Source organism: Gorilla gorilla, chromosome 19, assembly GCF_029281585.2.
Source record: "Gorilla gorilla gorilla isolate KB3781 chromosome 19, NHGRI_mGorGor1-v2.1_pri, whole genome shotgun sequence".
NCBI lineage: Eukaryota > Metazoa > Chordata > Mammalia > Primates > Hominidae > Gorilla > Gorilla gorilla.
This window is the reverse complement of record NC_073243.2, coordinates 111,073,710-111,098,783: the sequence shown is the minus strand read 5'-3', so window position 1 is coordinate 111,098,783 and position 25,074 is coordinate 111,073,710. Positions and strand designations below refer to the sequence as shown.

General features: G+C 60.8%; 1 protein-coding gene and 1 long non-coding RNA gene across 3 annotated transcripts in view; one reads left to right on the top strand and one right to left on the bottom strand.

Moving 5' to 3' along the window:
- Positions 1 to 16,742, bottom strand: part of LOC101128467 (solute carrier family 12 member 7) — a 57,912-nt gene extending 41,170 nt beyond the window's left edge. Inside the window, exon 1 of one of the 2 annotated variants that reach the window (XM_055367745.2) lies at positions 16,531 to 16,742. In XM_055367745.2, the coding sequence (XP_055223720.2) occupies positions 16,531 to 16,654 (124 nt within the window). In that variant the 5' untranslated portion in view covers positions 16,655 to 16,742. The remainder of the gene's footprint in view (positions 1 to 16,530) is intronic. The other variant, XM_055367744.2, reaches the window with a different exon arrangement.
- LOC129528095 (uncharacterized) lies at positions 638 to 2,224 on the top strand. Its single transcript, XR_008673291.2, has 3 exons — positions 638 to 969; positions 1,743 to 1,870; positions 2,033 to 2,224. It is a non-coding gene; the product is annotated as an uncharacterized lncRNA (long non-coding RNA).
- Positions 16,743 to 25,074: the final 8,332 nt, after the last annotated feature.

Sequence of the window (25,074 nt, the reverse complement as noted above, 5' to 3'; positions counted from 1 at the left end):
TCGGAGGGACACAGAGGACTTCCCACTGTTCCCTGTTGAGGACGCCGCCTACAGGCTCTCTAGGTAAATGAGCCCCTCCTGAGTCTTTCAAGAAGGCTGGGCCGGCGACCCCTCCATGGGGCTGAGCCCAGGGCTTGGAACCAGGGGGTAATCCTAGCAGCTGCCCGAGAGCATGAGCAAGGGAATTGGTGGGGAGGAGGACTTGAGGCTCCCTGGCGGGTTGAGGCCCGATGGCCCATGTGACGGTGTTAGAAGATAGGGCCCGTAGGAGGCGGGGGTCCGTAGGGGGTGGGGTCCGTAGGGGGTGGGGTCCGTAGGGGGTGGGGTCCGTAGGGGGTGGGGCCGGTAGGACGTGGGGTCCATAGGGGGTGGAGTCGGTAGGGGGTGGGGCCGGTAGGAGGCGGGGGTCCGTAGGGGGCGGGGGTCCGTAGGAGGCGGGGCCCGTAGGGGGTGGGGTCGGTAGGAGGTGGGGCCGGTAGGAGGTGGGGCCGGTAGGAGGTGGGGCCGGTAGGAGGTGGGGCCGGTAGGGGGTGGGGTCCGTAGGGGGCGGGGCCGGTAGAAGGCGGGGACGGTAGGAGGCGGGGACGGTAGGAGGCGGGGTCTGTAGGAGGCGGGGTCCGTAGGAGGTGGGGCCGGTAGGAGGTGGTGAGGTGTGGAAGGGGATGAGAGTCCCTACACCCAGGCCTCAGCAGCAGAGCTCTCGCCCTCCCACCCTCCATGGGAGGACACAGCAGGGAACCTAGGGCCCTCGCCAGACCCCAAACCTGCCCAGGCCTTGGTCTAAGACTTTCAGCCTCAAGAACTCTGAGAAGTTTCTGTCTTCATGAATCGCCTGACCTGGGGGACTGTCACAGCAACACAAGGAACTCGGCACAGGCCACTGCAGAGACCACAGCCTGCCCAGGACCCCTGAGCAGCCCATGGCCAGGAGAACAGGGTCTGCAAATGCACATGCCCCAGCCAGGCACGGTGAGGAGCTGAAGCATCAAACCCACAGCCACCCGTGCACCCCAGGGCCCTCAGGGCCCTCTGCCCCATGTGCTGCACACCAGCTCCCCAGACTGGGAACGACCAAGCCAGGACCCTTCCTAGGGGTGCTCGGCCCATCCTTCCCAGTCCACCCTAGCCCTGCACAGAATGGTGCGGGACCCTGAGGGTGCAGAAGAAACGGTCAAGGCAGGATGCGAGGTGGCCGGAGGAGGGCAAGCCAAGACCTCATCACTGTGCCAAACAACCCCAGCTGGGAGGGTGGGCATTCTCTATGGGACATTTCAGATGTGCCAGAGCCCACTGGCAGCCACCCTGGCTGGCTGACAGGCACCAGCCGCAGGAGTGGTGGGTTCCAGCCATGCCAGCAAAGAGGGCATCGCCGTCCGGGGGCAGGCGGGCAGCACGTGCTCCCAGTAGGGTGCCTGGGGCGGAAAGCACAGCCCTCAGGGTGTGCAGGTCCTCGGTGCGACCATGAGTGACTGCAGATGCCTAGATCATGGGGCACACCACAGAGAGGTCAGTGCCACGGAGCAGCGGCCCCACCCCCTCAAAAACGTCAGGGAGACAACACAGAGGAAGCTCCAGGTGACAGAGACGGCCAAATGTACGCACAACCTCAGACTTTCTTTTTCTAGAGACCATGATTGGGCCGGTTGGTGAGATCTGAAAAAGATCTCTCGGGTGTGATCATTAACTCCCTGATTCTGGTGACTGCACTGCAGAGATTCTGAAAGAAACGTGCTTGCTTTTAGGAAATACGCCTGTGAGCGACACCACATCAGCTGCTTACTCCCAACAGTTCAGAAACAAACGTGGGGGTGAAAGACGGAGACCCGGGGCAGGGCAGGAGGCAGGAGGGACACAGCCAACACGGCAGGAGGTGGGCATTTGGGCAACGGAGGCCAAGGGCAGATGGGCGTTCTCCACACTGGTCTTGCAACCTTTCTGAAATCTGAAGTTACATGGAAATCAGGTTAAAAGAAAAATTACAAACACTTTCAACTAATAAATTATGTCTAAATGTCTTTCCCATCAATTATAGGTGTCTTTCCAAGATGAGTCCCATCCAGGGCCCTTCCCCACTCCTCTTCAACGGTTTCAGTGGATTCCTGCTCAGGCCCTTTTTCTGGACATAACGGCCAACTGTTTACAGAGAGATCAGTGGTGACTGGCGACTCTTTCTGGAGTCAATGGAAGATGAAGGACCAGGAGCCTGGTGCAGCTATTCTTAGAGGGAGGGAGGGAAGGAGGGAAGGAAGAAAGGAGGGAGGGGGGAAGGGAGGAAAGGAGGGAGGGGGGAAGGGAAGGAAGAAAGGAGGTAGGGAGGAAGGGAGGGAAGGAAGGAGGGAGGGAGGGAGAGACACGAGGGTTTCAGGTTCTCCCTCCCACGCAGCCAACCCCACAGACAACCTTGGACAAAGTCACAGCTGCTTGGGCTCAAGTTTCTCTTCCCCACAGGAAGGGTGCGCGGCTCCGGAGGCTCAGCCCTGCCTGCCCTTCTCCACCAGGAGTGCAGCTTGGGGCTCCGCTGCCCGGCCTACGTCCCTTCTGGAAAGCACAGGTTTACTGGTGGTTGGGGTCTTAGCATGTAACTATGTCTGCGTTCAGCAAGCAACCACTGTTTATCTGAACTCCTACGAACTGTGCAAGTAGGAAAAACGTGTACACAGCAAGCACATTCGCTCAAACCAAGGGGACCAACATCCTTCCCGTCGCCTCCAACACTCCCAGCAGAAGCAACCCCTGCTCACCGCAGCGTCTCCTCTGCGCAGCCCACTTGGGAAGATGGCAGCACCTATCAGGCCCCAAGGACACCCCGAAAAACACACACACAAGCTCCCCACAGGCAACCTATGCAGTTGGAAAAAAGCACTAGAAACAACTTGCTCAAGTTGGATTAATATCGAGAAATTCATTAAACTTAGAAAACATAACGATGTAACCACCACAGGGTCACACCCGAGATCCCTGCGTCTGACTGTGCAGGGCTGTGCGCCAGCGGCCTCACGACAAAGCCCTGCGCGTGGGGCCAGCGAGGCACGACTCTGTCCTTCTGCTGCTTATTAAAGTAACAGAGACGATGAGTCCAGAACGTGAGGACGCACAGAAAAGGGGGACAGAACACAGAACAGCGGGGTGTGGCTGGCCCTCCCAGGTGGGGGCTGCACTGAACATGTGAGCGTGTGCTCAGCCACCAGCATGTTGTCACCAAAAGCAGCCTCAGAGCATGATTACAACCCTCAAGCCTTTAAAGAGAATGCATCTCCCCTCACTTTCTTGAGAAGAGTGTCGCTTGGTCTCTACGGAGGCCACGGCAAGCGTGCTCTCAGCAGGATGGAAGTGCCCACTTGGGAGACGCACAAACGTTTCTATCTGGTTAAAACAGCCAGGTCAGACCTGAACCAAGAGTGCGTCCCGGGGACGTCATGGGCTCAATGCCATCCCAGTCAAGAGACCCTTCGTTAAAAATCCAATGCCCTCTCTAACCTTCTGCACACCCAGCCACCCCTCTAACCCTCTGCACGCCCAGCCCCCTTCTAACCCTCTGCACACCCAGCCGCGTCCCTTGCGCTCCCTGGCCTGGACTTGGACGTCGGCAGTCCTGGCTGCTGTGAAGGGCAGTGAGTTTTCCTCTGGCCGAGCCCTGCCTGTGTTTTGGGGATAGAGCCACTCGCCTGGGATAGCACCTCCTCCCTTGTCATTCTGCACATTCATGATGACCGGAAGGCTGAGAGGACAAACGGACACAGGGGAAAGCCTGGGCGTGCGGTGCAGGAAGGTGAGATGGGCAGGGTCCTTGCCAGGTGGCCCACAGTGTCTAACCCTCAGGGCAGGTCCCGGTGGTGCCCCTGCCCAGGCGCCATGCACCAGTGGCCTCTGCCAAGCAGGGTGAAGCGGGGACAAGGGATGGCCCAACAACCCAGATCAGGTCTCCCCAGCCAAACCCCACCCCATGGGCCAAAGAGCAGCACCCAGATACCACATGCCCTGAGGCAGGAGCGGGGTACAGACATCAACCCAACCCCGACACGGTCCACCTCCTCCGGTGGACGGCAGAACCCGACCCGGTCCACCTCCTCTGGGGCACAGACATCAACCCAGCCCCGACCCGGTCCACCTCCTCTGGGGGACGGCAAAACCCGACCCGGTCCACCTCCTCTGGGGGACAGACATCAACCCAGCCCCGACCCAGTCCACCTCCTCCGGGGGACAGCAGGGCCCGACCCAGTCCACCTCCTCTGGGGGAAGGCAGAACCCCACCCGGTCCACCTCCTCTGGGGGACAGACATCAACCCAGCCCCGACCCAGTCCACCTCCTCCGGGGGACAGCAGGGCCCGACCCGGTCCACCTCCTCTGGGGCACAGACATCAACCCAGCCCCGACCCAGTCCACCTCCTCCAGGGGACAACAGGGCCCGACCCAGTCCACCTCCTCTGGGGCACGGACATCAACCCAGCCCCGACCCAGTCCACCTCCTCCAGGGGACGGCAGGGCCCGACCCAGTCCACCTCCTCTGGGGGAAGGCAGGCATCCTCAGTGGGTCAGAGGATTGATCCCAGTTCCGGCCAGGACACAGAATGAGCCATGGTACCGACCTCCACAAAACTCGCCTCCCCTCCCTCCTCCCGAAGACAAACCCGTTTCTGACTTATCTCCACATTTAAGGGCTGAAATGCTGAACTCACCTCACAGAAGCCCTGTAAAGGCCGACTCCTTTCACATTGTACATCACAGCCGTGGCCTGCCCACCACAGCTTAGAAAGGCTGAGTCGGGAATCTCAGTTTGTGCCAAGCTCATGGTCTCCCCAAAACCAAGTGCAGCAAAACTCGGGACACCTTAAAACCAGCGATAGGAACGGCCCCTTCACAAACACCACGGTCCCCTCTGGCGGGCGTGGGGGGCAGGAGTGCGGAGGGGAATTCCAGGGTCCCCCAGGCCTGGCCCGCCCCACTTCGCAACCTGACGGCACATGCCAGTTCCTGTTATCACTGAAAAAAAGTGACTAATAAGGCTTTAAAAGGAGGCTACTTCAGCCGGTAGCATCCAGGGCGAGAAGAAGAAGGCATGGCATTTCAACCCTCTCCTCCTACCTGGCCGGGCTGGGCTCCCACACGCCTCGGAAGAGAAGAGCGAGGCAGCCGCTCAGGAATTTCCCCTTAAAGGAGACTCAGGCGGGTGTCTGCAAATAGCTCACGAAGCCCATGAATCATCCACGAATGTCCCTCACCCTCGGGCAGCACCGGGACAGCAGGGGCTGGTACCCTCTGCGCTGCCTGACGAGGCTTGTACGGTGCTTCATTCTGCAGACACGCCGTCGGAATTAAAAATCCACAGGACCCGGCCAGAGTCACTGGGAAAGAAGCCCATGTAAAGGCCGCCTGGCCCCTGGGCCACCCTGCAGCCACCTGTCGTCTATCTTTCCACAGCCTTTCAAACGCTCGATGGTCTCACAGCAGCCCCCAGGTGCCCCAAGTTACTCCACAGCACAGCAGGCCCCAAAGGCAAGCCCATCTGCGGATCCGACAGTGGGAACCAAAACCAAACGAGGGTCCAGAAGCTGGCTGGGGCGGGAAAGGAAGGTGAACTGCGCTCGTGGGTAACAGAGGAGGAAGACGGCGCCCTCGGGGAGACCGCACCAAGTGCTGTTGACGCGTGTGCCCAGACGCCGCATGCAGGGAGGGCGCCTGTCCTCTGGGGTCTTCCTCCCTGAAACACTCAGCCGCAGGCTAACCACGAGAGAAAACACCAGACACCTCCCAACTGAGGGGCGTTCTCTAAAACGGACCAGGACTCCCCAAAACTGCCACAGTCGTCAAAAAAAGAAAGTCCGAGAAACCGTCACAGCCAAGAGGAGCCCGAGGCGGTGTGGGAACTTGGTGTCTGTCACGTTGGATCCCGGACGTGTCCTGGGACAGAAAAGCACACCCGGGAAGAGGCGGTGAAACATGAGCCTGCAGGGATGTGGCTCCGCATGGTGACCGCCCACCAGGAGCCCTCGACGAGCTGAGCCCCGCAACCCGTGGCCAGCTCCCCCACAGCTGTGTGCGCTGCCCTCCTGCTCCGTCCATCCCAACATCTTCCCAGCTCTGGGAACAGCCCCGGCCTCCGCCCGCCTCGTACCTGGGAACAGCCTGTTTCAGCGCCCTCTCCCCAGAGGCCCCTCCTCGCTCACCTGCCCCGAGCGGCCCTAAGCAGCTGGCACTGGGTGGACTGCCCTGCCCACCTGCACTGGGACAGGGCCTCGGTCACTGTCACCGGTGCCCATCCCTCCAGGTTTAAAGCAGTTCCAGCAGCAGCTCTGCTCACAGCTTGTCTGGTGCCTTCATGAACCCCATGCACCAGGCTGACCTATCCCCAGGGGCCAGGGTCTCAACAGGACCTGCCCTAAGCAGACGTGCCCGGGACTGACAGCGTCTGGCCAGCAGGCCCGACCTGGGTCCAGGCCCCAGAACCACAGCCTCTGGTGGGTCCCTGAGACCTTGGAGGAGCCCTCCCAATAGCCAGCAAAGGCCGACAGCCGCTGGTGGAGAACCAGCGACACCAGGCTGACCAATGCTGCCCTCCTCCTCAGCCATGAAGGCGGCGAGGTCAAGCCCTGGCCTGGAGAACTGGCCACAAGTCAGTTTTTTCTCGTCTTATTTTTTCTACCTCTTCATTTTATTATAAAAACGACCCCAGGTAAGCAAGTGGGCAGACACCCTGTGCAGCCCTACGGGTGCCAGCTGTCCATGCACAGATCCGCCCCACACAGCCCTGGTCTGATGCATGTCATGGCACACAGTGGCCACCACCGCCCCGACCCCCCTCCACCCCCGACACTGAGCAGCCTTGTGGCCCTCCGGAGCCGCTTTGCTGAGTTTTCTCTGGCTGCAGCCGCCTGGGCAAGAGAACGTCTATCTGCTGAGCATTAACAAAGGCCTGCCCCTGCTCACCGGACCTACCAAGAGCCTCCCACCACTTCCCCAGCTCCCTCCCTGCCAAGCCCCCCAGCCACAGAGGCAACCTCCGGTCTGTTTTTCACTCCAGGTTAGTTTTCCCGACACCTTATCAACAAAGTGAATGCAGACCCTGTGGTCAGTAAGCAGATCCTGATGGGCTGGGCCCTTGGGGAGCAGCCTCCTGGGCTTGTCCAACCAGGCTGTGTCCCCACCCCGAGAGGGAAGGAGGCGGCTGCAGGTGGAAGGGCAAAGACCAGACACACGAGTGTCCCAGCCAGAGGAGGGGCAGCCCCTCCAGCCAGAGAGGCAATGAGAGTCTGCGTGTCAGATCCCTGACCCATCCCGATCCAGGCCTGGGAAGTGCGTTCATGGGTAGTTTCTGCAGGGAGAAGCTGGCTCACCTCCCTAATCGGCCCTAATCCCCTCTGAGATCACAACGCCTCCATCAGCCTCCCTATCTCCAGGCACAACCTCCTCCCTTTCTCAGTGGCTCATCCCTCCCCCTCTTCCTCCCGCGTTTTGGGATTTTACAGCCTTCTCCGCAAAGGGCTCTAGGAACGTCCTCTTAGACTCAGCCTCAGCCGGAAGCAGCTGACAGGCAGGAGGGGCCGTGAAGCTGAAGCCAGGTCCGACAGCCTCCGCCCCTTCCTGCCCTCCAGCGTGGGTGGTCCGTCCAGCTACCCAGCCCTGCAGAGCAGTGGCGGGTGGCACCGGACCTGTGCACACAGAGAGGCGCTGGGCCTGGGGCAGGGGACAAGCAAGTCCAGGCTTCCCGGCTCCCTGCACTTGAGGAGGTTCTCAGGCCTGGCTCTGTGTGTCCCCTGGGTCCAGCGGGCCACCCTCCCCTGGAGCCACAGGGGCACCTGCAGCAGAATGAGTCCCACCTGGTGACCCAGTGGCATCAGCCCACGTGGCCTCTGGGGACAGCCCGAGACTGAATGGACCCAGGAACACCCCCCACCCAACCCCACTGCCTGGAGGCTGAGTTCCCTGTGAAGGCGCGGACCCAGGAACACTCCCAACCCCACTGCCTGGAGGCTGGGCTCCCTGTGAAGGTGCCGGGCACTGAAATAAAGTGTGTTTAGGTTCCAGGATCCGAACGCCAGCTGACGACCCCTGGCCCTTGCCCTCCCTCTGCCCCTCACAGTTTGTGCTGTGTGGCCCCTAAAATCTAGAAACTGAGGCTCTCAAGGGGCACAGGATGAGAATGGCCCAGTGTTCAGGCTGGGACACGGGGGGCTTCAGGCAAGCTCTCAGGCTTCCAGCACAAGTTTCTGGCTAAAGCAGCGCTGCCTTCTGAGGGAAAAACAGGCCCTTCATCACCCATTCCCGAAGGGACCTCATCCAACAGTCTGTGCAGACACCACCGCCAGTATCCTGTAAACCAGGAGAGCACCGGGAGATCCCAGCTCACCGTCAGAGGCACTGGAAGCAAGGAAGCCTGGCTGGAAGGTCTTGGCAAGCTATGGCCAGACACACATGAACACACGCCACACAAAACATACACTCACATGCACAGAGACATGCATGTGTACACATGCACAGACAGGCACTTCCACGTGCACACGCAAACTTGCTCACACGGAAGACACTCTCCATACCCATACTCACACGCTTCCCCCCTCGTTCATACACACAACACTCACCTCGCAAACCTGCATACCCACCTGTCCTCACATGTGCATACCCATACCCGCAGTCACATACACACACCAACACCCGCACATACACGTGTACACACACACATACCTGCAGCACACACATCTGCACAAAGTCCCAGGGGCTACGGCCCCCAGACTGCACGACCCACGGGGCGGGGTGCCCAGGACACAGGCATGCACTGGGACTACAGCCCTTCCATCTAAAGGACACGCCTGCTCGCGGGAAGGTGGCCTCGGGTGAACTCACTTCCCAAACCCTCTGTCACGTGGCTGTTTGCTGGTCCTGGTCCAGCCTCCTCCCTCAGCAGCCAGAGTGACGTCTGAGCCATGGAGGGGCCGTGGGGTCCCCTAGTTCCAGAGACTCGGGGCCCAGGCAGCCTGCAGGAGCAGAGATGAAGGAAGGCGGGAGAGGCAGGGCCCCCAGCGCACCTGCCAGGCCCTCCCAGGGCGGCTCCTGTTACAGGCTCCCTCTGGGCTGCGGTCGGGGACCCTTGGCGGCATGGAGGGGACCCAGGAGGGGCCTGGCCTGGCGCACTTCCCTCCTCCGATTTCCACTCCACTCAATCCCTCCCCAGTGACTGCCCAGGGCGTCTCTGAGCCTCCCTGAAAGCCCAGGCCCGACCCGCTGGCGCCAGAGGTCTGCAGACAGAGCCAAGGAGATGAGAGGTCACAGCCACCGCCACCCTCGTGACAGGCTGGCTCCTGCCAAGGGAAACTGAGGCACAGAGCGAATGTTCAAGCATCACTTTAACAACCTCCTCCCGGCTGCACGTCTGCAAGGTGGACATCCCCTGTGCCCGGGACTTAAATGGACACGAACGCTGGGAGGGCCAGCGGGGCTACCCCACCATGAGGACAGCTCCAGGCCATGGCAGACACACAAACCAGGCACGCCAACCAAGCACACGGGCATGCTGCGTGCGGCTATCCATGGCCAGCCTTGGGCTCAGGTCCCAGCCCCCTAACTTCCCAGAGCCACTGTAACCAGCACAGTGGATGGCAATCTGACTCCAGGGGTCAACACAGGCCTGGGCGGGGCCCACTCTCATCCCAGACCCCAGAACCACTCCCCACAGAGCCGAGGCCCACCAGGGCGGTGCGTGTGGGGTGCTGCCCAAGAAAACCCCAGAACGCAGGAAACAAACCACCCCAGGTCCACACGTGATTCAGAAGCAGCACTCTCCTCCCCACAACTGTTTCCTCAAAAAGACACCGCCCAAGGGGAGAGCGGAAACAGGCACGGGCTGGCAGGATGGGGGCCCACGTCACAGCCCAGGGCCCCAAGCACCACTCAGACCCCGAGACCCCTGCAACGGCAGCACACGCCCCTCCCCGCAGGGGTGAGGTCCTGCAGTCACCCAACCAGCCAAAGGGGACCCTCCCCGCAGGGATGAGGTCCTGCAGTCGCCCACCAGCCAAAAGGACCCTCCCCGCAGGGATGAGGTCCTGCAGTCACCCACCAGCCAAAGGGGACCCTGCCGTGGGCCTGCCCCCCGGCACTCCCGGCCAGAGGCTCCAGGACCCTTGGGGAGTCAGCGGCCACAAACAGGGGAAGAGGCAGGGCCTGGACAGCATGGCCAGCCAGGCAGCTCATCGTTCAGGAGCTCATCGTTCAGGCTGCTGCGCTGAAGCCAGAGGTTTATCTGCACAGAACAGGCCTCTGCCCCCAAAAGGGAGTTTCCCCCTTCTTCATAAAGGAAAGGTATTAACCTTTTGTGTTCTGCCCTTGTCCCTGGGCAGCACTTCCCCAGCATCTGAGAAGGAAGGCCAAAGGAGACCAGCCCCCCATGTCAGTTACCAGGAGGGCCCCCAGCCAGCTGCTCACCAGGCCCCAGACGCCCCCAGCCCAGCCCACTGCCCTGAAGACCAGCTGGTCCACTCCTGAATGCCGTCCACGCCCAGCCCCACTGGGCTCCACGGGGTTCCCATGCCCCACAGGGGGAGGGGGAGGTCTGCCCCTCAAGGCCCCTGGTGGGCCTCACACTCCCCAGCACCCAGGGACTCCTGCCCCACTCACCACACGGCCGTCACAAAATGACTCTGGGATCCACCCTCAGAAACACTGAGCTGATGGAGCCGGTTGAAATCAAAAGCACCCAGCCAGGAACTGTGGTTAATACTTAACATCAAACATCAAACTTTGCCCTCCAGACCTTGGTCTAAGGCACAGCTTAGAAAATTCATATTCTGGCCAGATATGGTGGCTCACTCCTGTAATCCCAGCACTCCGGGAGGCCGAAGTGGGCAGACCACTAGAGGCCAGGAGTTCAAAACCAGCTTGGCCAACGTGGCAAAACCCCATCTGCACTAAAAATATAAAACTTAGCCAGGCGCGGTGGTGCGTGCCTGTGGTCCCAGCTACTCGGGAGGCTGAGGCACGAGAATCGCTTGAACCTGGGAGGCAGAGGTTGCAGTGAGCTGAGTCTGTGCCACTGCACTCCAGCCTGGGTGACAGAGTGAACTCTGTCTCAAAAAAAAAAAAAAGAAAAAGAAAATTCATATTCCAACAGGGATGGTAACAGGAGAGCCCTCCGGGCAGCCAGCTGGCCTCACAGAGGACATCCATCACTGGGGTGTCGGCTCCACTCGTGCCCTTCACAGCTGGGGCGTCACCCTGGGCTGACCTCCACTCCCAGTGCTGTGCCCAGCGGTGCCACGTCGGGATGTGTCTGCAGTGCCCAAGGACGGCAGCCCTGGGAAGGCTCCCTGGTCCAAGGTATGAAAGGAAAACAGGATCTCAGGACCCAAACACACTAAGCCACAGGCAAGAGTCAGGCTGGGAACCGGGTCACGCAAGCTGCCTTCCGTTGTCTTCCTGTGTAGAAAGCTGCAGGCCTCCCTCACATTTTAGGACCTACAGGATCCTTACGCTAAAGCAGTCGCGATGAAACTCACCCTGACGGTGGAAACGACAGCTCATCCTCACGGGTGTGGGACCAAGGACAGAACCAGGAGTCGCTGCTCTGCTCGCCGGAGGCAAACGCACACCTGACTGCTTCGCCCACCCCGTATTGACTGTGTCCTGGCTGCTTCGCCCACCCCGTATTGATTGTGTCGAAGGTAAATGTGCAGAGTCACTGAGCATGAGCCGTGAGGGGTTCTTCCTTTACCCCCATGTGTAACACACCAGTTCAGTGAACGCTGGTCAAACGCTGCCTGCCTCTTATCTGCCCTCCCTCTTCTTTCTCTTTCTTTCTTCCCCTAATACTCACGCTTTACTCTCTGAATATTCAAGTTCTCAGCCTTCTTTGAGAAGAAAAGCCGGACCACAGGAGTTTCCCGTGGTTCTGTGTTAGGCGTATCCTTAACCTCGGCAAATAAACCTCTCAAGTGATTGAGGCCCACCTGGGTCGCTTTCTGTGATTTACAAAGGCCACCCATCCCCCATGCAGGAGCCTGGGCCATCTGGGAATCCCTGGGTCAGGTCCAGGGAGCTGTGTAGGACGTGGCCCCACGTCCAAAGGGCAGAGGCCCTGACAGAGGTGGCTTCACTCCACGGCCCACTCACTGCCAGGCATGAGGGAAGGACAGCCCCCAACTCACCCTCAGGGTCCCTCAGGTGCCTCTGCTTGACTTCAGCCACCATCTGGCAAGGTCTCCGACATTCACCGATCCCCAGCAAACCTGTGTGGCTTCAGCCCCGACCAGCCGCCCTGCACCCAGGCCTGAGCACCTGGCCCTCCCCTTGGCACCACCTTCCCGACAGCCATCCAGACCACAGGAGAGGCACTGAGAAAGCCACGTACTTTAAGAAGGGGATCTGGTGTCCAACGCTAGACAGAAAACCACCGTGGAATCCGTTTGGCCTCGCCCACTCAGAGAGGCCTGGGGAGCTTTGCAGAAGAGGAAACCATGAACCTGAGTCCACGAGGCAAAGGTCTCCTCATATGATCAGAGGCCCAGGAGCAGGTTCAGACCTGAACACGAGGCCACACCAGGAGAGGGAGCCCCTGACCACTCACTGACGGGCCTAGACCAGGGGGAGGGAACGGATATCCAACACCCAACACTGCGTGACCCTCTGCTGCGGAGAAAGCCCCAGCCCCTCTCTACCTGCCACAGCATATACACACACACACACACACACACACACACACACACACACACACACACACGTGAGCATGCCCACAGCACACAGCCGTGCAAGAGCACAGTACACACATGTATGCACACGCGTGTACATATATGTGCACATATAGACAGTGCAAGCACATGGCTCACACATGGATACACCTGCACACTCACAAGGCACATAGGTGCCCGCACACATGGACCTGGACAGCTGACCTAAAGCACCATGCTTTACCGCATGCCTGCTAAGGAGAGCCTCTTGCCGGGAGACAGCCTAGGAGTATGTCTGGCGCAGGAGGAAGCACAGGCCCCGGCCTGGATGCCCAGCAGCCACGGCGTTCCTGTGTATCTTGTTTCCTTTGGTTTTAAAAAGGGAACTCGATACACAAAATGCATGTCTTGTAGCCTCCCTGCCTGCTCACCACATACCCATGACCTTCCGTTCCCGCAACGCGGTGCCCAGCTGCTGCAGGGGCTCCCGGGCACAGCCGCGGGGTCGACGGCCTGCCTGTCCCTCCTGCTCCGACTGCCTCCCATGTCCGTGTCGGGAACGCCCTCCTGAAATCTGGGCACAACGAGAGCTCTCTGTCCCTACTCGGCAGGACAGAACCTGGACGCTCTGTGTGTGGTCCCCCTATCTAATGCGTGATCCCCCAAGTCCCTGCATCCCCAAAGGGGACCCCAGATCAGCACGACCGGTGTGCACCGTCTCGCCATTCCCAAGGGCAGTGCAGAGCATGGCACCCAGCACCCGACAGGCGAGGACGGCCCAGGACAAAGCGGCAGCTCTAGCTGTCCTCAGATTTTGGGAGGGGGCTCCCAACACGGACACGGGAGGTATTTGGAGCAGGAGGGACGGGCAGGCCGCTGACCACGCAACCGGGCCTCTGTCAGCGGCCAGGGGCAGAGGGAGGCAGGACCGCCCCTGGACAACCGACACGAGCTCAGCCACAGTGGAAAATCTCAGAAATGGAACCCAAAGAGGGAAGTGGCGCCCAAGCCAGGAAGAAGCTCCCGGCAAACCTGGGAGAGCCCCAGCTGAGGGTGGGAGACCTGGGGGTACAAGGCAGGACCCACCCTCTCCCAGCCCAGGGAGCCCCAGACGAGTGGAAGTCCCTCCTAGACAGTGGGTGGCCAGGGCCTGTGGGACCTTGATGGAGGCTCTGCACGCTGCACCTTCCAGACAGGCCGGGGCACTGGCCAGCCCTCCCTTCCCACCCCTCCCAGGTCTCCGAGGCCTCTGGACGCACCCCTACAACCTGGGAAGGAGTGAGTCTACCCTGACGTGGTCATGGAGGAAGGGTGGGCTCCCCCAAGTCAGTTACAAAACCCACTCTACCCTGAAGTCGGACGAGACGCAGCCGGCCCCCAGCAGTGTCCTCCCACCTCCTACTCTCAAAAAACCACCCCACTGAGAAACTGAGGGCTAACACGTCCTTCTCATTTCAAGACGAGGTATTTCACATAAAAATAAAACCAAGAATAAAAGCTCGGTCCCAAGAAGTGCTGAGGGCACAGTGCCCATCCCCGGGACAGGACGCCTCCCGCAGAGGCTCTACCAGAAGCAGCAGGGAAGCTGCAGGGGTCGGGGACAGAAGGCCCCTGGAGCCAGGCTGGGCAGACGCGGCCTTGCTGGGCTCTGGGTCGAGCCAGGCAGCCTGGGCAGCAGCATCTACCCCTCTTTCCCCAGAACCCCCCAACCCAGGCTGGGGACACCAAGGCCCCTGCTCCTCAAGTTGGGGTGGCTCAGGACGCCCTCTCCACGCCCACCTGGCAGTGCCTAGGATCAGCCCACCAGGCCCCCCAAACTTGCTTCACCGTCACCCAGGCGCCAGCCCAGAAGCTCCAGTACCTCCACAGACCGTTCAGGGGAACAGCAATGGAGTCAGGAAGAGCTTGGGTGCTGGTAACTCTGTGGCCGGACAGTTTTGGACCTGGCCTGTGACCTTGTGGTGTGGACCCCACACAGCAGGCCTTTGGGAGGGGCTCCGGCTTCTGCAGGACCCCCGCCCCCCAACCACCACCAAAAAGCAAAGCCTGTGCCTCCTCCCCCAGGCTCCGTGCCCATCACGGGACTCCTCGCCGCACCTCTGTGGGCTGAAGATCAGGATGTGATCAAGTGGATTCCGAAGGGCAGCTGCGTGCCCGTTACAGCCTGGCAGTGGCTGGGCACTGGGCCCTTTCTGTGGAAGTAGGAAGCGGGTCCAGCACAAAAGCCCCAGGTGCAAGTTCTCTGCCAGTTCGGAGAAATCTCCCAAGTTCAGCTCACACCACAGGGCCACCCTCAAAAGTGTCCAGAAGCCCACACCTGGCCCATGCCCTCCCGTTCTCAATTTCATGAAGCCCAGGAAGCCTCCTGACACGCCCGTAGCAGGACCTGAGTGCGCGGGCAGCGACATGGGCAGCGCTCGGCCAGGGCCACTGCCTGCTGGGCAGACACAGGCCCAGGGCACTGCTCAACAGCCTTGAGAGTAGAAGAGACAAGAAAACGAACAAGCACAAAATTCCCTCTGGCTTAAAAGCAAATGACACTTACAGCCTAGAGACAAAAGCGAACCTGATCAGCCTTGAGAAGGGGCCGGCCAGGCAAAAAGAGGCTCCTTCTGAGTGCGTTCTGGGGGCGTTGCTACAAAGCTCACACAGAAAGACCACGCCAGGGCCCACCCTCCTTGGTGCTTCCTGCCTCCGCGGTGGTGACCGGAGAGAAGGGGCTTGGACTGATGGACCCTGCTTAGTTAGCACTTCACCTGGTGTTGAGCCTGGCGCCCCGCCTGACCACCTCCAAGATCTGGGCTGGCCTCTGTGCAGAGGAAGCTGAGACCACTCTTCGCCCGCCACGGGGACCCTGATGACACACCCCAGGCCACCAGGCCAGTGCCTTCACGGTGGGTCCCCACCCGTGTCCCCGGGTTCCTAAACTGCCTGGAGGGGATGTCTGGCCTTTCCTGCCCGGGATGGTGGGTTAGGAAGGATCTGGGGTCTGGCGCCGGACTTGTCCCTGGACAGACCTCACCTTCCTTCCACTGCCAGGGAGCAGGGAGGCTGCCACCCACTGCATAAGACCCGGGCACATGCGGGCACTGCCAGCACGCGGGGTGGGGGCTGGACTGAGTCCGGACACCTTCTCAGAGACTCCGGATGGAAGGGCCTAAGAGCCTCCGGTTTCTAGAGGGGGCTGAAATCCGGGGAGTAACTGGGATTTGGAGCCAGGATGGAGGGAACAGGGCTGGGGGATTCTCTCCCCAGCCCCATCCCCACCCCTAGAGAAAGTGAAAGTGCTAGAAACCTCCAGATTCCCGGAACGGGGGACGGGAACACGGAGGACGCGGCCTGAGCAAGGCCCCGGTGGCTGCCCCCTCCCCAGCCAGGGCGCAGTCCTTCCTGTTCCGCCGCTGGGGGCTGGGCGGCTCCTCCAGGGTCAGGCGGGGGCAGGACAGGCCGGCCCGGGCTAGTGTTACCGGACGGCCGCGGCGCAGGGAGAGAGCGCGGGGGACGCAGGACGCCCCGGCTCCCCAACCGCCCGGGTCTCCACCGCCACCCCTGTCCCACTAGGGACCACCCAGGGGCCCGGGCTCCCTCCGGAGGCGCGCTCCAGCCCGTCCCCGTTTCCATGGCTACCAGCAGCGGCGTCCACACCTCTGCCCCCGGTCCCACCCGAGCTGACGGTACCGGGAGCCTGGGCAGGGCCCCTCGCCCCCTAGCGCTGCCACTAACGTGGGGTGGGGGACCGAGAACAGGCGGTGGGGGCGCGGGAAGGGGCGCCTCCTGTACCCCCGGCCCCGCCGCCCGCCTCCGCTCCCGGATGCCGGGCCCAGACCGGCGCTCGGGGCGCTCGGCCTTTGTCCGGCCAGGTGCGGCCGCGCTCACCCGGGCTGGGGCGCTCGGGCTCGGGGCCCTCGGGGGTGCCCGGAGCCTCCGTCCGCTCGGCAGTCTCGTCCCCGCCGCCGTCGGCGTGAGCCTCCACGGGCACCACGGTGAAGTTGGTGGGCATGGCCGCCTGCAACCCACAGTCCCTGTCCCGGCCCGGCCCGCGCTGCGCCGCTCCCGCCGACGCCACGGGACTTGGAGGCAGGGGCGGGGTCCGACCGACCCGCCCCGACCGCCCCGCCCCGCCCGGGCCACGTGACTTCACCTGCTTGCCCTGCGGCCCCACGAAAAGTTGGCCCGCGGCGGAGCTGGGCCAGGCGACTTCCTGCAGGGACCCCAACCCAGGCTGCGTCCGTCTGACCGCCCCGACCCGGGACGCGGGGCTTTCGCTGCCTGCGCCCCCGACCATCGCAGAGCCCGCGAATCCCCGCTCAGTCTCCTGCACCCCCTCCTGCTCCAGCCCCCTGCCCCTCCTGCTGGAACTCCCCGCCCTCCCCTCCCCCCTCCTGCTTGCCCCCCTCCCCGCCTCCCCTCTTGTCCCCTTCCCCGACCCCCCACTCCTGCTCCAGCCCCCTGCCCCTCCTGCACGCCCTTCTGCTGGAACCCCTCACCCCTCCTGAACCCCCCCACCCCTCCTGCACCCCCTGCCCCTATGAACCCCCCCACCCCTCCTGCACCCCCTGCCCCTATGAACCCCCTCCTGCTGGAACCCCTGCCCTTTCTGCACCCCCTCCTGCTGGGCCCCTCCTCCTTCTGCGCCCCCTCCCGCACCCCCTCCTGTTTGACCCCCGCTTTCCTGCTCCAGCCCCCTGCCCCTCCTGCTTCCCCCTCCTGTCCCCCCTGCCATCCTCCAGCACCCACCTCCCACACAGTTTGCCCACCCACCCCAGGTTGTCAACACCCGCTCAGACCCTGGGCTCCTAGCCTGGCTCCTGGCTAGCCCAACCTGGCTGCGAAGGCAACTCCAGCGGAAGGAGCCTTGGATAGCCTGGGGGTGGGGTCCTCCGGAGCTTGCTCCAGCTCCAGTTTAGGGACCTAACCCAGTAGAGGGAGTCCCCCCCCATGACAAATACCACCCACGAAGACCCCAGTCTCCTCCACACCTGCCCCAGGAGTGCCCCGCGGCCCCTGCCCTGGAACCCTCCCTTCCCTCCTTGGGAAATGTTCCAGAAGCTCACAGGGTGATGCAGGGAAGGTGGAGTCCCAGAACCCACCAGGCAGACACCAGGATACCACCGGCCAGCACCTGGCACATTTCTCAACAAATGACTCATGAAAAACGGAACAATCAGATGTCCGTCAATGGGGAATTGGGCTAAAATGCTATGGCACACAGGTGCAATGAGTCAGCCTTTATTCCTAATCACCCACAACTGCTGTACGACAACAAAGCAGAAACACAGGTGGTGTGGGCAAACACGGCCACAGCCTCTTGTCACGTGGAAAATGGGTATGGCCTGGCCATGTTTTAGCAGCATGCCTGTCTAACCCTAAAAGGCAGCTGGAGGGGAGTGATGGCCTCCGGGCTGTGGGATCACGGGGCTCTGTGGGTTCAAGGAACGCAAGCCCAACCTCTCCAGCCATTTCCAGTAAAGCCAGTCATGCCCTGGGGTGGCCCAGGGTTCTACCCCTTTGCCCCATGAACTCTTCTGGGCAGAAGCTGTAGGCCTGGGACCCTCCTGGAACGTCGCCCATCCAGCACCAGCCCTTGCAGAGGTGGGGATTCCTCTGGCCTGAGTGTCTGGAGCTGTGCCTGCTCTACACTCTCACCCCACCTCCCACCAAAGGGAGCTCAGGGCTGTGGATGGTGCTAGGTCAGCTGCCTCCCTGGGTCAGTGGGTTGGAAGGTAGGAAACCATCACCTCCCCAGAAGATAAAATAGTTCCCAGGCATCCTTATGAGGGGGGCTGGCTTTGCTGAAAAGATCCAGGGGGTGGGCACAGAAGTGCCCAATGGGGTCAATTATAGGGTTCACACTTAGGGTGCTGGGTAAACCCTCTCCTCAGTCACCCCAGCAGGGGCTTCTGTACATTCAACCCTAGTCGCCACCCAGCACTATTCCTGAGGGTTGGACAGAGCTCAGGGTGGGCATGAGGCCTTCCCAAGTGATGCCAGCAGGAGCAACAGATGTGCAGGGCTCCCGTCGCACATCCAAGCTCTGCTTCACACCCCAGGACCCCAGGGCTGGCTGCCCGCCACGTGCTGGCTGTGGACCTTCAGAGGAGCTGGTTTGGAGGGTCTGTGGCCAGGGCCAGCTCCTGGACTCAGGACTCATCAGCTTCATTTTACAGAGGAGGAAACTGAGGCCCAGGAGTTTAGGGTCCTGTGGCAGCTCCCAGGGTGGTCTTCTCTGTGATTACAAAATCTTGACTAGGACCAGCGGCCATGGCTGAAGCACCTGGGTGGGTGCCCAGCCCTGCCAGGCAGGAGGCAGGTGGCTTCTCTTGTTTAAATCTTAGATCTTACTTATGGGAGACCTCGGGTGGGGAGTGAGGTCTGCCTTTTGCATTCTAATCAGGTGAGTCACGACAGGGATCAGCACCCTGTAAGCACCTGCGGGTCAAGACAGAGACCCTTGCCAGAGCCCAGAAGCTGCTGCAGGCCCCTCCCATCCCATCAGTAGCCCATCCCTAGGGGTCTGGTGGCTCCTCCCTTCGCTCTGTGGGTTTCCATGTCCACGTGTATCCTCCCACACGGCAGCCTGGGGTTAAATGTGCGTTGTGTGACTTTCAGTGCTCTCTTCCTACCCACCTCCATCCCTCTGTCCTTTTCTGTCCCCGGCACCTGTTGTAGGAAGTGGCCCTCGGACACGTGGAGGTACCCGAGGCCTGGGTTGGAGCTGCATCTTTCGGTGCAGGCCTCTGCGTCTCCTGGAAGTGGGCACCTGGAGCCAGGGGCCTGCTGGGATCCGGGTCCAGTCCCCTGGCAAGGCCGGGGGCTTGCAGAGGGAGCCACGCACTGTCTGGTGGTAGCTCCTCCGTCCGCAGTCGTTGGTGCTTGATGTCTGAATCGACAGATTCATGGAGCAAAATGGTGATTTTCCAGTGCGTGGTGGCTTCGTCATGAATTCACTGGAGGGAGAGGCTCATCTTGTCCATCTGGCAGTCTGGATAATGGTGCCCACAGGAAAGGCAGGGCAAGGGTGCCTCTCCCTCATTTGTCGGTTTTCACAACGGTGAATTGGTTCCCGACAATCTCCCAAGTATATTTGTACATCGCTGATGAAACACATTGGTGGGTCTCAGTCGATCACCATTAGTGCCCTTTCCAAGCATCGGTGTCCAGCTTTGCCCAGGGGAGCCTCTTCAAATGCAATCTCGCATCCTTATGATGTGAGCCTGGTCATCTGCGATGGCCTCTCGGCCGTGTGCAGGGCACAGCCAGGGGAACCCTGGGATTTAGTGCGAAAGTGTAGCCGATGGTGGTTACATTCTGTGTGTAGATTCTCGGAACAGTCCCTGCTGCCTGCCACCCTGGGGTGGAGTTTCTAATTGATTAGGACGGACACCCAATGCCAGCTTCCAAGCCAGGAGGACGCTCGTGCCCACGGCTTGGAATCAGGGCTGTGGCCTGGGAGGGCTCTCACCAGACGCAGGCTGCCTCCAGGTGTCTGTGTGCCTCTGCCCACGGAGCTTCTCCCCAAGTCCGTGGGTCCCCCCAGTCCACTTCTGCTTTCCTGTTAGGGTGGGGGGCTCATCTCCTGGTGCGCCATCTGCATCCTTCTGGGCTGGGAACCTGCTGTCGGGTATCAGGCAGGGCGCACCTCCAGGGCTGAAGGATGCAGATGGGGCTGGCAGGCAGAGTGTCCGTGGAGAGCTCCGTGTCCAGGGAAGGGGACACCTGGAGGAGGCCGGCCCTGGAGGCCCCATACTCCTTCTCACCAGAAAGCCACCCGCCTTCTGCCTGGCAGGGCTGGGCACCCACCCAGGTTCTTGCCTGTTGGCCTGGCACCCATGGTGAGTAGGGGGAGAGAGGGAGTAGGGCAGAGCAGAAGAGACAGGGGAGGAAGGAGAATCAGGGGAAGAGGGGAGGGAAAGAAAAGAGGTGGGAAGGGAGGAGAGGGGAGGGAAAGAAAAGAGGTGGGAAGGGAGGAGAGGGAAGGGAAGCCCCAGTTACCCAAGGCTAAAGTTGTTTTTAAAAAACAAGCTTTTTTTTTTAAGTGTGGTGAGCCTCTCCTGGCAGGGTGGGGTATGTGGACATCAGTGGAGGAAACAGAGGCTCCAGCCACTGTGGGACCCGCACTCTCCCTGCCCAGGAGTCCCACCAGGGCCGAGAATTCTGCCCATGGCCAGGGTGGCCCTAAAGCCCCACATCCACCACCACCTGTGGGGGCTCGAAGGGAGCTGTGGTACGCAGGGATGACAGAAGACCCCAGCCACAGCCCCAGGCCCACGGCCGCATCTCCCCTGAAGAAGCAGCCCTGTCCCAAGGGTTCTGCAAACAATGCCAGGCTCTTCCCAGGCAGGCACCGCAAGCTGCACTCCCCCCCTGCCCCACTGATCCCTGGCTCGCCCAGGGTGGGGCCCCTGGGCCTGGTGGATGGTGGGCCTGGCCTGGCGCTGGGGAGCCTGTCTGCACAGTGGCCAGGTATGTGGGGTTCTGAGCCTTCCCCGGGTCCTGTGCCTGCTGGGCAGGGGTACATCCCATGGAGCCGAATCTGGGAATAGAAGGGGCCTCCTCTCCCACAGAACTCCTCGGAGACCGTCTGTGTCTGAGACTGTAAGTGACGCCAACAGAAGGTCAAGCTTGAGCGACAAAGCTCTCAGACCTGTAATTCACGGACACTGAGTCTTCGCTCAAGTTCCCTCTGGAAGATTCCGTGGATGAGGCCGACACACTCTGCCCCTCACTCAGGAGGCTCCAGGATTTTTAGACCACGTGTGTGGCTTTCCTTCTCTCAAAGTGTAACTCACATAATGTCACTCAGAATCTCACACGGACGCCCGTGAGTTGCGGACACAGGGAAGGTTCATATCTCCTCTGAAGTCCAAGCTGCCCAGAAGCCCACCCACCCCCAGCCTGCTCTCGTTCCTGCTCCACGGGTGACTTCTTTCCCGTGAACCTTGGGCAAATGTTTGCTGTCGGCTCAGGGGGAAAGGCCATGCCAGGGTCCAGATGGGCTCAAAACCTCCCAACCTGGCAGACACGCAGCCCTTCAGAAACGGAAGCAGAGCCCAGGACACGATGTGGCCAATCCTCTCTCAGACGTCATAAAGAGCTGGGTTTGGAAGACGAGGCCAACCCTCATGGATGCCGCCCCCGACCCCGGCAACATCATGAGATCAGGGATTTGCTGGCTCTGTCTCAGAGCCGCGGAGGGTCCTGCTTAAACCCCAGAGCCGCGGGGATGGGCTGGGGGGCTGGTGGGGGGCGTACTGCGAGGGGCTGCTGAGCAGGCTGGGGTGAGCTGGGCCTGGTCTGCGGGGGTGGGGGTGCAGCCTTCGCTGGGGAGGCAGCCAGGGAAGGGGTTCCTACCAGCCCGAGATGAAGCAACGAAGCAACTAGTGAAGCCAAGTTTGCAAAATTATCACCGTTGGTGGAAGGGTTCCGACCTGACTCCATCTTGGTTCTGACCTCCAAGCTGTCCTTGTTCCTTCCTGGGCGTAGGCTGAACTAACTTTGGGAGGAACTTAGTTTATAGTTAAAATAAACCTCCTTCTTGCCTGAGGGCTAGACTGCCTTTGTAGGATTAACAAATTAGCCACAAGATTAAAGAAATTGTGGTTTAGGAGTCATGCAGCTGGAGGCTACAAGATTCTGACCCTCCCTCAACTGCTCCTAAAATCCATGCTTGAGATGTTTTGCAGACCTCTGTTGCGCTAGATGGATCAGCTGGCACCACTCAGATCAATAGACTGGCTCATCTGATCTTGGGACCCCCACCAGGAACTGACTCCGCACAAAAGGACAGCTTCAATTCCCTATGAGTTCATCTCTGACCTGACCAATCAGCACTCCTGGCTCACTGGCTTCCTCACCCACTAAGCTGTCCTTAAAAACTGATCCCTGCCGGGCGGGGTGGCTCACGCCTATAATCCCAGCACTTTGGAAGGCTGAGGCGGGTGGATCACGAGGTCAGGAGATCGAGACCATCCTGGCTAACACGGTGAAACCCCATCTCTACTAAAAATACACACAAAAAAATTAGCCGGGCATGGTGGCAGGTGCCTGAAGTCCCAGCTACTCGGGAGGCTGAGGCAGGAGAACGGCGTGAACCCGGGAGGCGGAGCTTGCAGTGAGCTGAGATCGCGCCACTGCACTCCAGCCTGGGGGATAGAGTGAGACTCTGTCTCAAAAAAAGAAAAAAAGAACTGATCCCAAATGTGTGGGGAGACTGATTTCAGTAATAATAAAACTCCGGTCTCCCGCACAGCCAGCTCTGCGTGAATCCCTCTTTCCCTATTGTGATTCCCCTGATTTGAGTGACAGTAAAACTCCGGTCTCCCGCACAGCCAGCTCTGCGTGAATCCCTCTTTCCCCATTGCGATTCCCCTGATTTGAGTGACAGTAAAACTCCGGTCTCCTGCACAGCCAGCTCTGCGTGAGTCACTCTTTCTCCACTGTAATTCCCCTGTCTTGATCCATCAGCTCTGTCTGGGCAGCAGGCAAGGTGAACCCATTGGGCGGTTACATGAGGGGGAGTCGGTGGGCCTCAGCCCCTTGAACAGAGAGATAAGAAGATCCCACGCTGGGAAACATTTCAGTGCGATCTGAGAACATCGTGGGCAGGCCTGGCAGCCATCCAGACCCGGCAGAAGAGTCTTCCTGGCAGCAGCGCCAGGGATTCTCCAAAAACAGGTGTGACCCAGACTCGCGCCCTCGCCAGACACAGATGAGCTGTTGGCCAAATGCGAAGGCCGCCAAAGCCGTCCTTGGGCGTGAAAGGTCTTGGGAAGTTTCCCCTTTCTAGACCGGGGGATGCCTCTTGCCAGGAAATTCGAATGAGTCCAGGAGGAAGGAGAAAGCCTGGACCTGACATAGGCCTCAGAGAGCCTGGTCTCACCCATTTCTAATGGAACCCATTAAAAATCAGACAGTGTGGGGGACCCAGACAACAGTAAACAGCTGTGCTCATAACATCAAATGTGCTGGCCCCGCAGCCTTGCAGGTACCAAGGTTGTTTCTGGTGGCTTCTTCCAAGGCTGTGGGAGGTGTGGGGGTGTCTCGCTGAACTTCTGGGCTGGCTGGGGGGAGAGGCAGAGCTGGCGCTGACATCAGCCTCCCGGCGGGAGGGGCTCACAACCCACACTGAGCACCCAGAGCCAGACCTCCCCAGAGGAATGTTCTGGGGGAGAGGGAGGGGCACAGACGACTGCTCCCGAAAGGAGGGCCCTGCCTCGTTTTGTGGCCCCGCATCTGGTGTGCACACCCTCAGTCTGCAGCAGCTCGAAGCCCTCCTGATGAGAGCCGACACAGGCAGGGGCCGGAGTCGCTTTTGCAGAGCTGGAAGGCTGAGTTCTGCCATCAGCTTTGCATTTTACAGCTTTCTGGTGGGATCAGAGAAGCACCTGCACAACCTCCCCTGCGTTTTCTAAACATGCAGCTGGGAACCTGGACTGCAAAGCCCGGCCTCGGTTACCGCCGCTTTTTCCCAGAGCCCTTTTGGGGTGAGTTTTCCGGACTTGCTCATCAGGGCCAGCACTCGTTAAAGGCGAGGACCCCGTGACCCCACCCCGCACAGCAGCACCCAGACACCCGCTAGGGCCCCAGCTCCCAGGGGACGCCGCAGGCATGCACACATCCCTGCCCGGGTGACGCCGAGGTTACACACACCCTTTGGAAAGCTCTGGTGCTGCCTTGGCTGCACCATGACCCCCTCCAGCTGTGTGCGGCCGGCTCGCCGCCCATGGTGCTGTGGTCCTGGTTGGGCGGTGAGGTTCAGCCCTGACCGTCGGGCAGCCAACGTTTCAGGAAGCACGGGAACAACGGACTTTGAGCCACCTTCCTCTCCCCAGCACCCTTTCAGCCACCCCGTGCCAGGCTCCTCACCCACACAGCCCCATCCCAGGCACGCAGTGGCTCTGGAGGGCTGCATGTCAGGGTGCAGACAAGAACACGCCCGATTCCTTCCAGGCAATGGACAAATGGGGTCCACCGGCGCTGTCCTGTGATGGGCGGGCTGGGGGCGGTGCCCAGCTTTGGGCCCTGTAGCCTCAGGCCTCCCCTCAGGCCACCTGCTCCCTGTGGCTGCTTCTGCCTCCCCCCAAAAATCCAGTCTGTGCTGGCTGAAGGCGCACAGGTGTCACCATGGCCCAGGCAGCTGGGACCCCCATAGGTCAACTGCCTGTCATTGGGGTCACTCAAGGGCCTTTCTGCCCAGCTGGCAGGGACTGACCAGGTCCCCTGAATTTCACCCCGAGTGCAGTGGATCCCCCTGGGGCTGAGGGGACCCCTCCATGGCCCCAAAGCCACAGAGCACAGATTCACACTCAGAATGATGGCTGCAGACCCTGCCACAGCCCTACACACGCTCTTCATAAGAGAAAGGCTGACAAAGTGGTCTTCACTAAAATGACACACTTCTCTTTCTCAGAAGACGCTCTC